Source organism: Ipomoea triloba, chromosome 13 (genome assembly GCF_003576645.1).
Source record: "Ipomoea triloba cultivar NCNSP0323 chromosome 13, ASM357664v1".
Classification (NCBI taxonomy): domain Eukaryota; kingdom Viridiplantae; phylum Streptophyta; class Magnoliopsida; order Solanales; family Convolvulaceae; genus Ipomoea; species Ipomoea triloba.
The window spans coordinates 23,532,447-23,548,332 of NC_044928.1; the positions used below are offsets into that span (position 1 = coordinate 23,532,447).

At 32.0% G+C, this 15,886-nt stretch overlaps 2 protein-coding genes and 1 long non-coding RNA gene across 3 annotated transcripts; 1 reads left to right on the plus strand and 2 right to left on the minus strand.

Moving 5' to 3' along the window:
* The first annotated feature begins 1,976 nt into the window (after nucleotides 1-1,976).
* Nucleotides 1,977-4,446, plus strand: LOC116001031. Its single transcript, XR_004094213.1, has 3 exons — nucleotides 1,977-3,476; nucleotides 3,749-3,852; nucleotides 4,216-4,446. It is a non-coding gene; the product is annotated as an uncharacterized LOC116001031 (long non-coding RNA).
* Nucleotides 4,447-5,105: 659 nt separating this feature from the next.
* LOC116002667 (agamous-like MADS-box protein AGL62) lies at nucleotides 5,106-5,943 on the minus strand. The gene has a single exon (XM_031242827.1). The coding sequence runs from the start codon at nucleotides 5,858-5,860 to the stop codon at nucleotides 5,246-5,248; it is 615 nt and encodes a 204-aa protein (XP_031098687.1). The 5' UTR covers nucleotides 5,861-5,943; the 3' UTR covers nucleotides 5,106-5,245.
* A 7,244-nt stretch (nucleotides 5,944-13,187) lies between these two features.
* Nucleotides 13,188-15,261, minus strand: LOC116002131 (xyloglucan endotransglucosylase/hydrolase protein 22-like). Its single transcript, XM_031242169.1, has 5 exons — nucleotides 15,157-15,261; nucleotides 14,777-14,886; nucleotides 14,494-14,704; nucleotides 14,161-14,354; nucleotides 13,188-13,671 (listed from the first exon to the last, which is right to left on the minus strand). Exons 1-5 carry the CDS (start codon nucleotides 15,259-15,261, stop codon nucleotides 13,260-13,262), a joined length of 1,032 nt encoding a protein of 343 aa, XP_031098029.1. The 3' UTR covers nucleotides 13,188-13,259.
* Nucleotides 15,262-15,886: the final 625 nt, after the last annotated feature.

The following is a 15,886-nucleotide window of genomic DNA, read 5'->3' on the forward strand; positions in this document are numbered from 1 at the left end:
AATTCCTTGTTTTCAAAAAAAAAAACAAAAGGATAATTCCTTATTTAGCTGATGTATTGTGGTGATCAAACATTAACAGCTAAAGCTTTAACCCTACAAGTTTGATTTTGGTGATCAAACATTAAAGCCTAAAGCTTTAACCTTAAAAGTTTGATAGTTAATCCTGAATCATTGAATAGGATCTCTATTATGAATCTTATATTTAACTAGTATGCCACCCGTGCGATGCACGGACTGAAATTTGGAAATATAAATTTAATGTTATATTATTACAAAGTATTAATATAATTAAATGTAATTTAAAATATAAGCAACTTTGTAGTTAATTTATAATTTATTTTGATGTATAGTTAGTTTAATAATAGCATTACGGTAATAATTAACTAAAAGAATGAACAATATTTAAGGTGGATTATCATATTCATTACAAAATATATAAATACATTATTGTCATAATGTTCCATTAAATATGAAAGTTACAAATTCTTAAAACTCATGTATACAACATTTGACGCAAAAGAAGAATAATCTCTTATCATAAAAAAATAACAACTTTAAGACCATTAGGGTTGTTAACTCTCAATAGAACCACATAAAGTTGTCCATGTACAAAAACAGATTTGTTTAAAAATAGTCACATTAGACAGACTTTCTCCCTGACTTTTATTTATTATTGTCATTGCATAAGACAACATTAGTGGAATTGTCTCATTGCAAACTTAAATGGCAACCGTAGACTTGATGGTGTCATTGATAATCTAGGGATTAACACATGAGTACCCACATTTTTTCCACACAATATCGTTGCTTCAACAAATCGAGAATGAGCAGTTCTACCACCAGGTATAAAAAGAGAAGCAATACCACTCGAAGCAACATTTAAGACAATATCACCTTGCGAACGTATAGCAGCAGATGATGTTTTCCAAACAAAAGTTTTGCATATACCCCCATAACCATACAAAAAACATGAATCATCAGAATTCATTGCAGAATGTATTTTTCCTTAGCATTACTATATTTAACACAAAAGGAAAAAATAAATAAAGTTACCAAAATATAATCCAATTTAAGTAAATATAAATTTTAATCCATAAATAAAAACAATTAAAATTTATATAGGTAAACATAAACAACAATTTAAAAACAAAAACAAAATCTAAAAAATGATTATTAACACTTTACAAAAATTAGTAGTACTATTGAATATGTACATCAATATAATTTAGTTACTTAATAAGAAAATAATTGATTAGATTGAAACGTTTTATTTCTCAATCTAGAAAAAAAATGTAATTCTTCAACATATTTAACCATATTTGTGTTTTTAACTAATTGTAAATGTGTATCTTATAAACTACAATCTCTAAAATAACAATAACTAAATAATGTTACTTTACTATTAATTATACTCTATTAAATATATGTTGCTACTCAAAGAACACCTAACCTAATTATTAAAGTGAATATAAAATATTTTATAAACAACAACGTGATCTTGACCCTATTAATAAATATTTCATTTAATTTAAAATTATATTAACTTCTAAACTATAATTAGACTTTGATATTAAAATAATTAAATTTTATGTAATAAAACTAACCAAAATGTAATACTTCACTAATTATTATGATCATCATGAGGAAAAATATTCTATTCATAAAAACTCAAATAATAGGGACAGTACACAATAAATACCCCTAATAAAAAAATATAATTCTTTTAAATAATATAAAAAATTTCCTAAAAAGAAATCAAACAGATAATATATAGTAATGATTATGATAACAACAACAACAACAACAACAATAATAATAATAATAATAATAATAATAATCACCATCATCTTGATGGACCCTGATAAAAGAAAAATCTTCTTGATGGACCGAGGGCCCATAACAATATATAGCCCAAAAATTTCTAAAGCCCATGTACAAATACTAACCCCAACACGTTTGACCCCAAATCTATTGTCATTTGCCATCTCCGTCTTCATCGCTGCTCTGTCTAAAACTGACTCTCCTCCCTTTACCATTTTAGAAATCCAATCAATACTCTATATTCTACAGAAGCATGGCGTCGCTGCGGTTAGACCCCCAAACATATTGCTGATTTGCATCCTATTTACTTCAATGGAGCAAAACCGCCGCCGCCGCCAAGCAAACGGTTGTCACCGTCGCAACAATAACAGCCGCCACCTCCGTCACTAACACTTACTCCTTCACCTTCTGCCGTCTCTACCTCCTCAGCACCACCTCTTACTTCATCGGTCTTCTTCTTCACTCCCTCCGTAATCCTAGCCTCGCAAAACCCTCAATCAAGACCAGCTTCAGAACCCCCATCCTCCTTCGCTAGTTCCCGGCAACAACCCTCGTCTTCTATGGCCATAGAGACCCAACCTATAACATGCAATTAGATATGGAGTATCTAAATGATAATCAAAAAAGAGAGAAGAGATGGATCTGCCTAAGATAAGTAGAATTTTAACTAAGATGTATTTTACTCCAAGTATAACTCTAATTCCTATTTTCTAAATAGTTAGACATTCATTTACAGAAATTTATTTTATTTGTTCTGTGTACTTTAGAGGAGTGAAGAGAACCCTATATTTTTATATTCTAAAAGTATAAAAACTGGGATTGCAGTTCCTTTCACTATGAAATATGTAAATCTGTATTAATAAAGATTTAAAATAATCCTTAGAATTTTCTAACCTATGATAGTTGAATTTTCTAACTTCCCCATTCTTCTTTAAACTGTTTCTTGCTACCCAGATGTTTTATATGAAATTTGTAAGTGAATTTGGAGCAGTACTGAGATGGGATATCTTGAAGAACCAGTTCCTCTTAAAATAAGTTTTTAAATGATTTTCAGCATTAATGACTCACATAATTCAAAGCAGTTATAATTCATATTACTTGAATGTAGTTAGTTTGGATTTTTTATATAAATTTTTCCTCATGTATTTATCTGTAATCGTTTCTTTCAAGTTTCAACTTAGAGTTAATGTTTCTGCTGTTTTATTTTGAGTTACTTGATTGTCGTTCAAAGGCAATTTTCAATTTGTTTGCTTTACATGGGTCCATAGTCACTTACAGCTTACTGATAAAGTTACAACATGGGGTATATAGTTGTAGAGAAAGTTAATATTAATTCAAATGCAATATTCAATTATTACTATTTTCTTTTCAGTTTATTTTATGTTATTTTATTTTGGCAGGAAACTCAAAAGCAGGAGAAAAGTGAACTGCTTTTTCAACAGTTTGGTATCAATTACAAAAAATATGTTCATGAGTTATTTCATCAGGGTTCATGTGCTCTTCGGAAACAGGTACCACTCTCAAGTATATGCCACATCCTTTGGGCGTTCAAATGCTCTCCGGCCTCGCTTCTCCGATTCTTCACCGCGTCTCCGGCTCTCCGCCATTAGCATATCTGGCCTCCTCTCCTTAAAATAAATGTCAAAAATTAATGGGTAAATGCTAGTGTTTCAAATGCAATATTTTATATTTGAATGATCTGTGCGCAGAAATACGTCTCATTGCATTAATTTATTTTCCATCAAAATAAGGATTTATGTAATGTGAATCTATTTATCTAATCTAGATTGAGTTGGAATATATATGAATGATTGAAGAACCTGAAGTAAACTAATTCACTTGACCCTGCCCACAAGTGATAATAATGAAGATCTTTATTCATGTTGTGTAGTAATCAGGTCTAATGATTTATCTTATTGTTGTACAGATTGAGTTCTATTGTGATTTTGATGGGAGTTTCCACAAGAGCTTGGACTTAACAATTGACCTCTCGGGTGCTTTGCTCAGATTCCTCAGAATATGATCCTATAGGTATAAAATGAGCCATTAAATATCATTTTGCTTAGTCTGTCCTTGGACTAATTTGACAACAGCTTGCAGATGCACTCCTGCATTTCTAATATATGAATGTATTCGAAAGGACATTAGCTCCCATAAAAAAAGGACATTCTAACTCTTCTTTTCTGTTCTGATTTAGTATTGCTAAGGGAAAATACTTTTCACAATGAGGATTACTATTTGATTCAATCATTTAGTGTCTATCATGCTTTCCTGATGTATACAAAATAAATGAGAAAAACAAATAAAAAATTATCTATATATCACTTCATAAACATAAAAAATGTAAGAATGAGTTATCACCTCTTGTTTCCTGATCTTTCTCTCTATGTGCAGTTGTGCTTCAATGTGAACAATGTGAATGGGGCTTCAATGTGAATGTTGGGATTTCACTTCTAAGACATTAGTATTTATAGGCTACTTCTCACCAAAATTTAGATTCAAAAAAGATGTAATTATTATTTTTTAGCATGCTTCCTTTTATTGTAACTTGTAAAAGTAAAAAATACATTGGTAATGATATTAATCAATTACTTCTTATAAAGAGCAATTAATAGCATTGGAAAATGGAATACATTAAATATTCCAATCAGATTATTAAGCAATCCATTTTTAAAAAAAAAAAGGAAAAAAAAAAAAACAAAGTTCTTGGGCGGGAGAATGGAGCATTTTCATTAGCCAAATTCCCTCTCTTTATTATAATAAGAGATTGTGATTTTCTTAATCCTAACTCCCCAAGTTTATTATGTACCAATTTAACCCTAAAAGTTTATCTTAATGGGTGGTTTTAATGAATATGTACGTAATTCTAATAGAAATATGCCATTCACCTATATATCTTCAATTTACTCCTAATATTTACCCTACGAAATCAATGAATAGAATGTTGTATCACCATTCAATTACACCATGCTTTTAAGAATTATTACATTGAAAAAATCAACATTTATAACTTCGTTTCTTTGGTTACTATGGAAACTCAAAAGTGTGCACAGTATAAATCATGTTAATGTATATTGTGTAATAGCATGCAAATCACCCACATAGAACATGTAAACTGGAAACCACACTAAGAACACTAGGAACAGACTTTGTGAGACGACGGGCTGGACCAAGAGTGTTAACAAGAATCAAACTCAAAACCTTCCGTATAAGAATCTTGCTCCATCCGCCCAACCACCTCTTTCGGGGCACGGAATTTAAACTTCATCACTAGCAAATTAAAATTGAAAATATAACACCTAGCTTAATTAGCCAATCCAATAGATATAGTTCAAATATGTGATGAACATTCAATATAAATTAAAACTAAAATGGATAAACAATTTTGTCCAATAATAATAGTGAAAATGAAACATGCACTAGACTAGAAATTTGCCAAAGAAAAATCAGAACTGCGAGGAAGCAACAAATCAGAATACCCAATCTTATTGCCTTCCTCAATATTCTCCAATCTTTCCGCAATAACCCTATCCCTAGCCTTCAGTATAACATTGGCCTTCAAAGCTTCCAAAGCCGCCATGAAAGCCCCCAGCTCTTCTCTCCCCATTTCCTCAATATCCCCATTCCACCAAAACAAATTCACGCTATCTTGCGCCGCCGCGCCATTATTGCCCCTACTCCCATCTTTATTCTCCAGGAGCCTCTTCCGCTCCTCCTCCAGCGCGTTAATCTCCTGCACCGCCGGATGCGACGGCGGCGTCTGCGTCACGCGCAGCGCGTCGGCGGCGGTTTGGAAGCGCCGCACCACGGCGTCGAAGCTGGGGTGGCCGAACGTGAAGACTTTTCCCTTGGGGGAAAAAACGACGACCGCCACTTGAGCGCCGCACAGGACGGAGAGCTCGCCGGCCTTCTTGAAGATTCCGGACCGGCGTTTGGAGAACGTGACTTGCCGGCTCGCGTGGTTGTCGATCATCTTGATGGCGATCTTTTGCCGCCCTCGCGTCTCCTTCTTCTTTATGAAGATCTTTTCGCCGTACATTTTTTTTTTTTTTTTGGAGCGGTATGGAAATCTTGCCAAAGGTTGGGGTTTTCAAGAAAGTGATTATTGCTTATTTATGGCTATCCAATATGATATGTAAAGGAAAGGGCATTATTTTAGTGCTTTGATTAAGCTCATTTGTTTCTTTACCCTTTTTATTTCCTTTGACTTTGACTTTGACTGTGTAGTTAAGCTCCATAATAAATGTGGAAGGAAAGGATATCGCAGATTATGCCATTAATAAGTTTATTTTGCGATTGTTAAACATAATTAAGTATTGACTTATTATTTTGCAATGTGGTACTCAAATTAAGTAATAAGTATTGACCTTTTTTTTTTTTTGAAAATCAAAAGAGAAGCTATATATTATTAACTGGAAGGAGAAATTGAAGTAGGGAAGGAATACAATCAGAAGGAAATGAGTCCCAACAACGAGAACCACACTGAGAGCCTACAACGTCGGCTCGAGCATAAACCAACAGATTTACTAATCTCTTAATCAAACGAAAGACTAAACGATCAAAGTTTGTCATAATACTAAGATATTCACTAGCTACGTACATATCCTGTATAGAATAGATCTTTACATTTGTAGGTCAAGGCTGCAATTGTGCTGGCACAATTAGAGTCTAATTTTACCGTAGTAATACCGTGATTTTTTAGCCATGAAAGGGCCTCTTTGCTAGCCATTACTTCGCCCATGTGGGGTCAAGAGCTCCATGAAGCTTTCCATTCGTGGTTGTCACTGTGACCCAAGCCTAAGGATAGGCGGCTAATCTCCCTATTAAGATTAGATGCCCGTATAGACAGTTCAACTGGTCACGAGGTGAAGTTTGGGAGAAGAAACCAAAGTGAGGGGACTTCTTGTGCGCAGTGAGTTTACATCGGGGTGTGAGGAGCCCTTGATGTTGGGGATTCAACCTTTTGTGCTTAGTGAGTTTACATCGGAGTATGAGGAGCCCTTGGTGTTGGGGTTTCAACCTTTTCGAAGAAGATTGTACTCTTAATTCCATAATTACACCATAACTAACACAACTCATTGTTGGCAAATGGATCATGATTTGTATTGTATGGAGTATTATACATAGAACTATTCCTCCATGAATCAACGTGTTATAAAAAAAGCTTTTATCTTTACTCACTTGCACATTCCTATAAAATACACATATTTAACGTTTATATATACCTTTTTACTCATTCTTGAACTGACAAGATTTATTTGTGATATTGCAAAAATAAGTGACTGAACCTCAGAAAGATAAACTAATTAAGATTATTTCTTCTCTGATCTAGTTCTGAGTTTTTATTCAAAAGTCCCTTAGCTTCCTCAAGGAGCGTTAAATGCTTATATTGCAAGTGAAGGATTTTCCCTATCAACTTGAAATAATATAAGATATTTGACTTTAATTTGTAAAATATTTTAAAAGTACTAATAATGGCGTAGAATATTTCACATTAATAAAAACCTTTTAAAATGTTTACACAATAAAATCATTCATAATTTTTTCGAACCCATCCCTCCATATAGGCTATGTTTGGCAAACCTAGCTGAAATGGTAGCTGAAAGTTGAAAAGCTATAAGCTCGAAGCTGAAATCTGAAAAACTTTTAAGCTAGCTGTTATGCTTAAAAGTGTTTGGTAAAATTAGCTTTTTGATAAGTTGATAAATGTAAAAAGACTAAAAAGGACATCTACATAAAAGTTAAATAATTTTAAATTTAAATATGTTTGTTTACATATTAAAATATAAAATAATGAAATCAATATAATTTAATATAAAATATAAAGTAAGAACATATATTTAAAAATATATGAAGTAAAAAAAAATATTTATAATTCATAAAATTAGTTCATACAAAAATTATTGTTCAAACACAAATATCAAATTAAAATTACAACGAAACATATTGAAGAAAAAATGCCTAAAGAATTTTAATTAGGAGGGATAAATGATGTCATTTATTTAAAATAATAAGGATAAAGATGGAAAAAAAGTTAAAAAACTACTAGCTTATTTTTGAAAAGCTACCTGAAGTAGCGTTTCAAAATAAGCTCTTATTTTAAGCTACTAGCTTATTTTGAGAGCATTACCAAACAAAGCTTATAGCTTATTAGTAGCTTAAAATAAGCTATAAGCTTCTAAATAAGCTCTGCCAAACACAGCCATAGTAGTGTAACCGGTGCCAATAGACCACAAGATCTTTAGCAAATCATTCATAATTGATAACACATAAAACACATGTTTTTTAAATCTTTACTTTTCCTAATTATTTTAATTTTACACTAAAATGATTTAATTTCTTACCTATTATATAATTATTCGTCTAACACTTATTTGAATTTTTTTTTTTTTTTGAAAACACACTTATTTGAATTGTTTTAATACTTTAGAAAACATTTGTACGTCCTCCCACTCCAAGAAAAAACTAAATTTACATATGAAAAAAATACACAAGGAAATTAACAAAATCTGTAGGTATTTATCAAAGAATTTTCGTCACTAAATCATTTAAATTAGTGAGTATGTAAATGGTAAGAATTTAATTTCCTATTTTCTTGTAGTTTCCAAAATTGAAAAAATAATTTAAGATAAGGTTGATGACCAAGCAAAGTAGAAGATGAAATGCATTTAAAATTTTTTAGTATGAGATTGAAAAATTACACCAACGTTGTCTGACACTGCTCAAATAACACATTTATGACTCTCCTTGATGGAAGATTACGGGATCGAATCTTGGTAGTGGGGTATTAACTCTTTTGAATTGCAATAATTAGAGAAAATGTAAAAGATATACTACCTTATGATAGAGTCGATAATACTAAAAAAAAGAGTTAATATCACAAATGTTCCTCTGACTATTGGGGTAGTACTCCTTTTAGTCCTTGACTTTCAATTTGACCACAAATGGTCCTCTGACTTTCATTTTTGAGCACAAATAGTCCTCCATTAAAATTTCTGTTAAGTAGGTGTTAAATCCAGGGGTATTATCGTCAAATTGATATATAATGGTCATAAAATAAAAATGTTTAGAATTTTTCACCAACAAGCATAATTGAAACAAGTAACAAATATAAATACTCATAAATAAAAAATAATACACCTCATTTTTGAGCACAAATAGTCCTCCATTAAAATTTCTGTTAAGTAGGTTTTAAATTTAGGGGTATTATCGTCAAATTGATATATAATGGTCATAAAATAAAAATGTTTAGAATTTTTCACCAACAAGCATAATTGAAACAAGTAACAAATATAAATACTCATAAATAAAAAATAATACACCTTATATCTCGTAATTATGCGTACAAAATGAAGATTTAATATTAGAGCTATATGTTTTAATTTAACCAACAGATTAAAATGGAAGTTTTTTTTTTCAAAAACCTTGCTTCCATCATTTTCATGGTTGTTTATACATGACCGATTAATAGTTTTCACTCTTCATTAATCGATCAAACATTTTGTTTGGGACATAACTGAAAGCTGTCAACGTTGAATTCATATAATTAATCAATTACAAATTGCGAACAGTAATCATGAATTTTTATTTAATTTGTTCATTTATGTAATTTGTCACGTCCATTTTGTTTTTATATTTATTAACTTAATGTTTATTAATGTTTCAAATTAATTATGTTGTCATATAATTATCAAAAAGAAGTAATCATAATAATATTAATCAATTTGACGATATTACCCCTAGATTTAACACATATTTAACAGAAATTTTAACAAAGGACTATTTATGGTCAAAAATAAAAGTCAGAGGATCATTTGTGGTCGAATTGAAAGTCGGGGACTAAAAGGAGTACCAGCCCAATAGTCAGAGGACCATTTGTGGTATTAACTCTAAAAAAAATTACATTCAAAGTGTGGAGCATTATCTAATATCTATCTCTCTTCTTTTTTTTTTGTACTATTTATCTCGCTAAGCCAGAAATTTCTCATTCGATGCGTCAAAAAGTTACATCAACGTTCAATGTGTGTAGCATTATCTAAATCTATCTTCTTTTTTTGGGTGAGATTATGTACTATCTATCTAGCTAAGCCAAAAATTTATCATCCGATGCACCAAAAAGTTACATCATGTTCAATGTGTGAAGCATTATCTAATATCTATCTTCTTTTCTTTTTTTTTGTGAGATTATCTATTATCTATTTAGCTAAGCCAGAAATTTCTCATCCAATGCACCAAAAAGTTATTGCATCAACGTTCAATGTGTGAAGTATTATCTAATATCTATCTTCTGTTTTTTGGTGAGATTATGTACTATCTATTTAGCTAAGTCAGAAATTTCTCATCTGATGCATCAAAAAGTTACATCAACATTCAATGTGTGGAGCATTATTTAATATCTACTTTTTTTCGGTGAAATTATCTACTATCTATCTAGCTAAGACTGAAATTTCTCATTTGATGCATCAAAAAGTTGCTTGACACAAAAGGCGCTTTTTGACAACAGATCAACTTTTACATTTCAATTCTTTAAAATTACTTAAATGTCCCTCAAATTGCTTAGAATTATTTAATTAAGTATAGTACAGTTCACTTATGCAATTTAGAATGAACCTGATTTTTATTAGTGCATAAATTTTTTCCATTAATTTTTGTTCAATGGTGGATGGTCATCAATTAAAAGACAAGTTACAATCAATGCTAACATTATCCACAATATTTGTTATATGAATGTCTAATTATTTTATTGAATTTTTAATTATTTAATTTGGTTATTGTGTTCATTTTTGTATTAACATATAGTAAGATAAATCAATTCACTAATTATCTTAAATAATGTACATATTAGAAAATGTTTTTTGTATAAAAAATACTCCGTAATAGTTTTGGTCATATAAAAATAAATAAGTAAATAAGAGAACACATGCTAACATACCTTAAATATTTAAAACAAGAATTCTGTAAAGGATACTAGTCAATAAATGTATTTGTATCAAAATTTAGAAACAAATGTTATATTGATCAAAATCTTTTATTAAAATTTGTACTTTTTTATGCTGACTTTAATTTACATAAATATAATCATGGTGAAATCACTCAATTCACATGTTAATAATAAATATTAATCAATTGTAACATTGATCGGATATCATATTATTAAATAAAATATTTGATTAAGATTTGGTCTAAATAATTTGTTCCAAATATTATATAATTAATAAGTGTCAATTTTTACTATTTCGATGCCCATATTTAGCATCAAATTTAATTCTCATGGTTTTTGACTTTTGTGTTATTTGAAGTCAAGCGCATGTGTGCTGATTTGGTTCTTCTTGTGTCATTTAGGTGATGGGGAGATGATATTGATGAAAATTGCATGAATTTGAACCTATTTGGTTATGTATTGGAGCTACATACTTTGGCACATGAACAAGTGAGATGAGTAGGATGATGCCTAAGTGATGGAGAGAAAGTCAGTTAGTAACACAAGAGACATACGGAAGTTCAAACGAAATGAAGAGTGAAGAGGAGAAGTAGGTCAGAGTGGAGCTGTGTCCTGCATATACTGGCCCCCAACACGGGTGGGGTGGTAACTATGGTCGCTATGTCTAGAATAGAAACTTCAATTCAAACTTTGCATGCCACACTTCTTACCCACAAGCCTAGTAGGCAAGTTTAAAGGGTACCTCTTGCACACCATGCCCATCTCATTACCAAAATCATATATTGTGAGAGAGTATACTTTATCATAATCTGAAACAATTTGAAAGAAATCATTTATGCATGAGATTTATGGTAACAATACCTGAGAATGTAAATATAATGGAACAAAGTGGATTTTTAATTAATAATAAGACTAATGAGTTTGGGATTATAGCAAGGAAAAAAGCTCGCATAGTTGCACATGGATACACACAAGTCGAGGTCATTGATTATGATGAAACATTTGCACTAGTGTTTATATTAGAATATATATATTTAGTTGTGTAATGCATTTAAACTTTAAGCTATTATTTCAAATGGATGTCAAAAATCATTTTTAAATGGTTACCCTCATGAAGACATCTATGTTGTTCAATCCAGAAGTTTTGAAGATCCAGAACATACACCCTAATTACGCGTATGTACAAACTAAGGAAAGCACTGTATGGACTGAAACAAGCTTCTCATGCTTTGTATGAACAATTGAGTAGGTTTATCATCATGGAAACAAGGATAAAACATTGTTTATGAAAAGACCAGTTGCACAAATCTATATTGATAACATTGTGTTTGGATTTACAAATAAAAGGTATACAAAAAATTGACAAATGTTATGAAAAGAGAGTTTGAAATGAGCATGGTACGAGAAATGACATGCTTTTTGGGACTACAATCAAACAATGCAATGAAGGTATTTTTATTTCACAAGAAAAATATGCAAGAAATCTCATGAAGAAGTTTGATCTAGAATCCTTGCAAGATTACAGTAACACCAATATCAACTTCAACAAAATTATCAAAGGATGAGACCGGTATAATAGTGGAGGAGCCCATTCTACACTGGAGCATGATCGGTAGTTTACTATATTGAATAGCAAGTAAACTTCACGTTATGTATAGTTTAGAAATGTGTGCAAGATATCAATCCCGTATCGGAAATCACATTTACATGGTATAAAAAGGATTTTGAAGTATGTAAAGGGCACTAACAACCAATTGAGGGTCTATTGATTTAATATATTTGATTATTGATTTTCAAAAAAAAAAACAACCAATTGAGGATGCTCTAAGTAAATGACACATTTCTGTATGAAATATCTCTAAGACATCTTTCAAGGTAGGTTAACTACTATAAAATTCCTCTTGTGAAAAACTCATGTACAATTCGAGATAATACTTAATTTTCTAAGTTTTCACTTCAAAATTATGTCTTTCTATGTGTTAGACATGTATGTTTTAGGAGTCAATTTTTATTTATATGGCTATTATAATTTTGTCACAATTAATATAATAAAGTGAAAATCACTGTTTTGTAACGTTTTAACAGTTAAGGGACTAAATCAAACAAAAAATTAAACAGATAAACTTTTTAAAGTAAATCGCAATAGTCGAGTAATCTCAACTGGTATTAACTCTTTTACAAAAATAATGAAAATATTGAACAAAACCAATATACAATATCCACATTTACAGAAAACTTATTTAATTTTCTAAGAAATACCACTAAAAGAAGAAAGAAAAATAAAGAGACTTAAAATGCTTTTAACCCAGTAGCTAGCTTAGGTAGTGAATAAATGAATTACTAAAATATTAATGTGAAAAGAAAAAAAATTAAAACTTTTATAAATGTAAAAAAAAAAAAAAAAATTGGAATTAGATTTGCCTAAATGAGTTAAACTTGAAATGTGAGCTGAATCGAAGCCAGATCCATTAATGAGTATTTGTTCATTGTTCCTAGGCTAGCGATACCTACATTCTCGGCCAGGGCCGCGGCGGCGAAACCTCCATTTATCGGTGCAGTAATTATAAACCATATGCCTTCTCTGGATAGTCCTCATCCTGGCCCGGGTCCAGCGGTTGAGCTCGGTGTTGAACCACGAATTCTCGGCGGTTAGCGCGGCGTCGTCGTCGAAATTGCAGGACGAGGATCTACCTGGGCGGGACCAAACGCAGCCTTCGGCGCTGAAATTCCTGTATGCGGCTACGAAGGGAGCGAGAGTCCAATTGGTCTTCACTCGCCCGCCCTGCGTGGCCCAGCTGTCGGCGTTCCATATGCTGGAGTATAGCCTCATCGGTTGGTCCTTGGGGAACGGCACCCCAATTTTCTCTGCGTTTCTGAACTCTCTTATTGGTGTTCCATCAACATAGAAGCTGTCAGAATTGATTTATGTTAAAATCAAATACAACTCACTCTATTATATAGCAAATTATATTGTGGACCATGGTCATGGGCAGTTGAATTGTACGGATACTACAGTTGTGCTGAGCTGCTACTGCAGTTGTGTTGAAAGGAAACTGCAATTGTGCGGAACAGAGGTCGTTCATCCGTTCAACACAATTGTAGTTCCAGACGGATGAAACAGTCTCTTTCCGCGCAACTGCAGTTTCCTTTCAACACAACTGCACTATCAGTTCAACACAATTGCGCTATTTGTTCAACACAACTGCAGTATCAACAATGACCCATGGTCCACAATGCATTGCGGATCATGGTTCACGGTATAACTACTGCTATTATATTGTAGTATCTGATTATCTATACTCCTTCAGGCTCGATCATGACCTCTTATATAAAAGAATCATTACATGTTGCTTGGCAAAATGTGAGTTTGAATTGAAGTGAATGTTTGGCGTACTTACATGATGGATTTGGGATTCCAGAGGATAGTATAGGTGTGAAAATCTGCGGTAGGGTCAAACCACAAGAAGAACTGCACCTCTCTGTCGCCTCTTCCTTGACTAAATACATTAGTGTGAAGAGTGTAGGGATTTCCACTCGAGTTCCCCAAGAATTCAAAATCGATCTCATCATGGTGATCGCCATCTGATGACAACTGCATTCAAAATTTCAAATACTGATCATAAACTTATAGTAAGTTTAGGTATATATCAAATTAACATGGGACAATCTAATTAATTAGTAAGTTTAGGTATGAAATTAAGATGGGACAGACATATAAGTTAATTGCATACATAATAGGTGGTGACAGTGCCGGCGGAATCTCCAGGGACGAGCTTGATTCTCATGTCAATCTTGCAGAAGATAAATTCCTTCTTGGACTCAAACCCAGCTCCAGAACTTCTATCAAGCTCCAGGGTAAGTAGCTCCCCATCTTCTAATATCTTGCAATGATGATCTCCCCATGACAGCAGAAACTCCCTGTGGAAACTTCCATTCCCTAATCTGCACCCACACTCCAACACAATCAATTCAATTCAATTTCGATCAAAATTAATTAAATTAAGCATAATTTACTTGAATGGCGATTCAGGTGATTTGGGTTCATGAACTTCTATCTGGCTTATCGCTATGTGCTCTGTGCCGTGCCAAGCTCTTGATAGTTTCTGAACAATCACAATATCGATCTACACAAAATTCAAATATCATAACCCAACATTAATAATGTCTTTCCAACATCTATAGTATTTTTGTGTTTGATAGGATTATATTTCTTGTTTCAGGAAAGAATACATAAACCTAATTTCACAAAATTTAATGGGATTATTCTACCATTCACCTCGTGAATGTTAATAATATGTATTTCTTAATAAACAACCCGTGAAGATCGTAGACATGATGGGAGAAGGGAAGAAAACATTAACAATGACAATAAAAAGCGGGATTTGGGTATGAACCTTAAAGACAAAAAATGCTGTAAGGAAGAGGAAAGACAAGCATGCAATATTAGAACCGGAAGACCGGGAATGAGAAGATGAAGAGTGCCTTGGTGGATAAGCCATTGCAATATTGTTCCATTATCTGTGTTTTAATTTCAAAACTAAAAAATATTCAATCATATATCTTGTTGAAGTTTTTATCTTATTTTTTGCATTAGCTTTTGTTCTCTCTTTGTGTATATAGGGTGGGTATTCTCCCAATTTTATAGCCCATCAATTTCTTTCATTCTCATCCAACTAACCATTAACTAATTGCTCATTAGTTTGTATTGCAAGATAGATCAGCAATATATTCTGTGGTTTGTAGTTTAATAATGAATGAATATGCTTTCATATTGAATTGTCCATACTTTGCTTATTATTTTTAATTTCAAATATTAATGCTCGAAGCAGGGCCGGATTTTAGGGCGTGCAAGATGTGCTACCGCACAGGGCTCCAAAATTTTGGGGCCCCAGTCCAGTCCTGGCCTAATAGTTTAGTATATGTATTTGTGATTATATTGGCCCAAAATTAAGTTTTTTGCATTTTTTTTCTTCAATTCGCAGTTTATTTATACTTTGATAAGGCATCACTTAGTTATTAGCACAGGACCCGCAAATCAAAAAACCAGCCCTGGCACGAAGAGTATATATAGATGTTATATAAATTAGTAGTAATAATCACTTAAAAATGAAACCCTTCAACCAA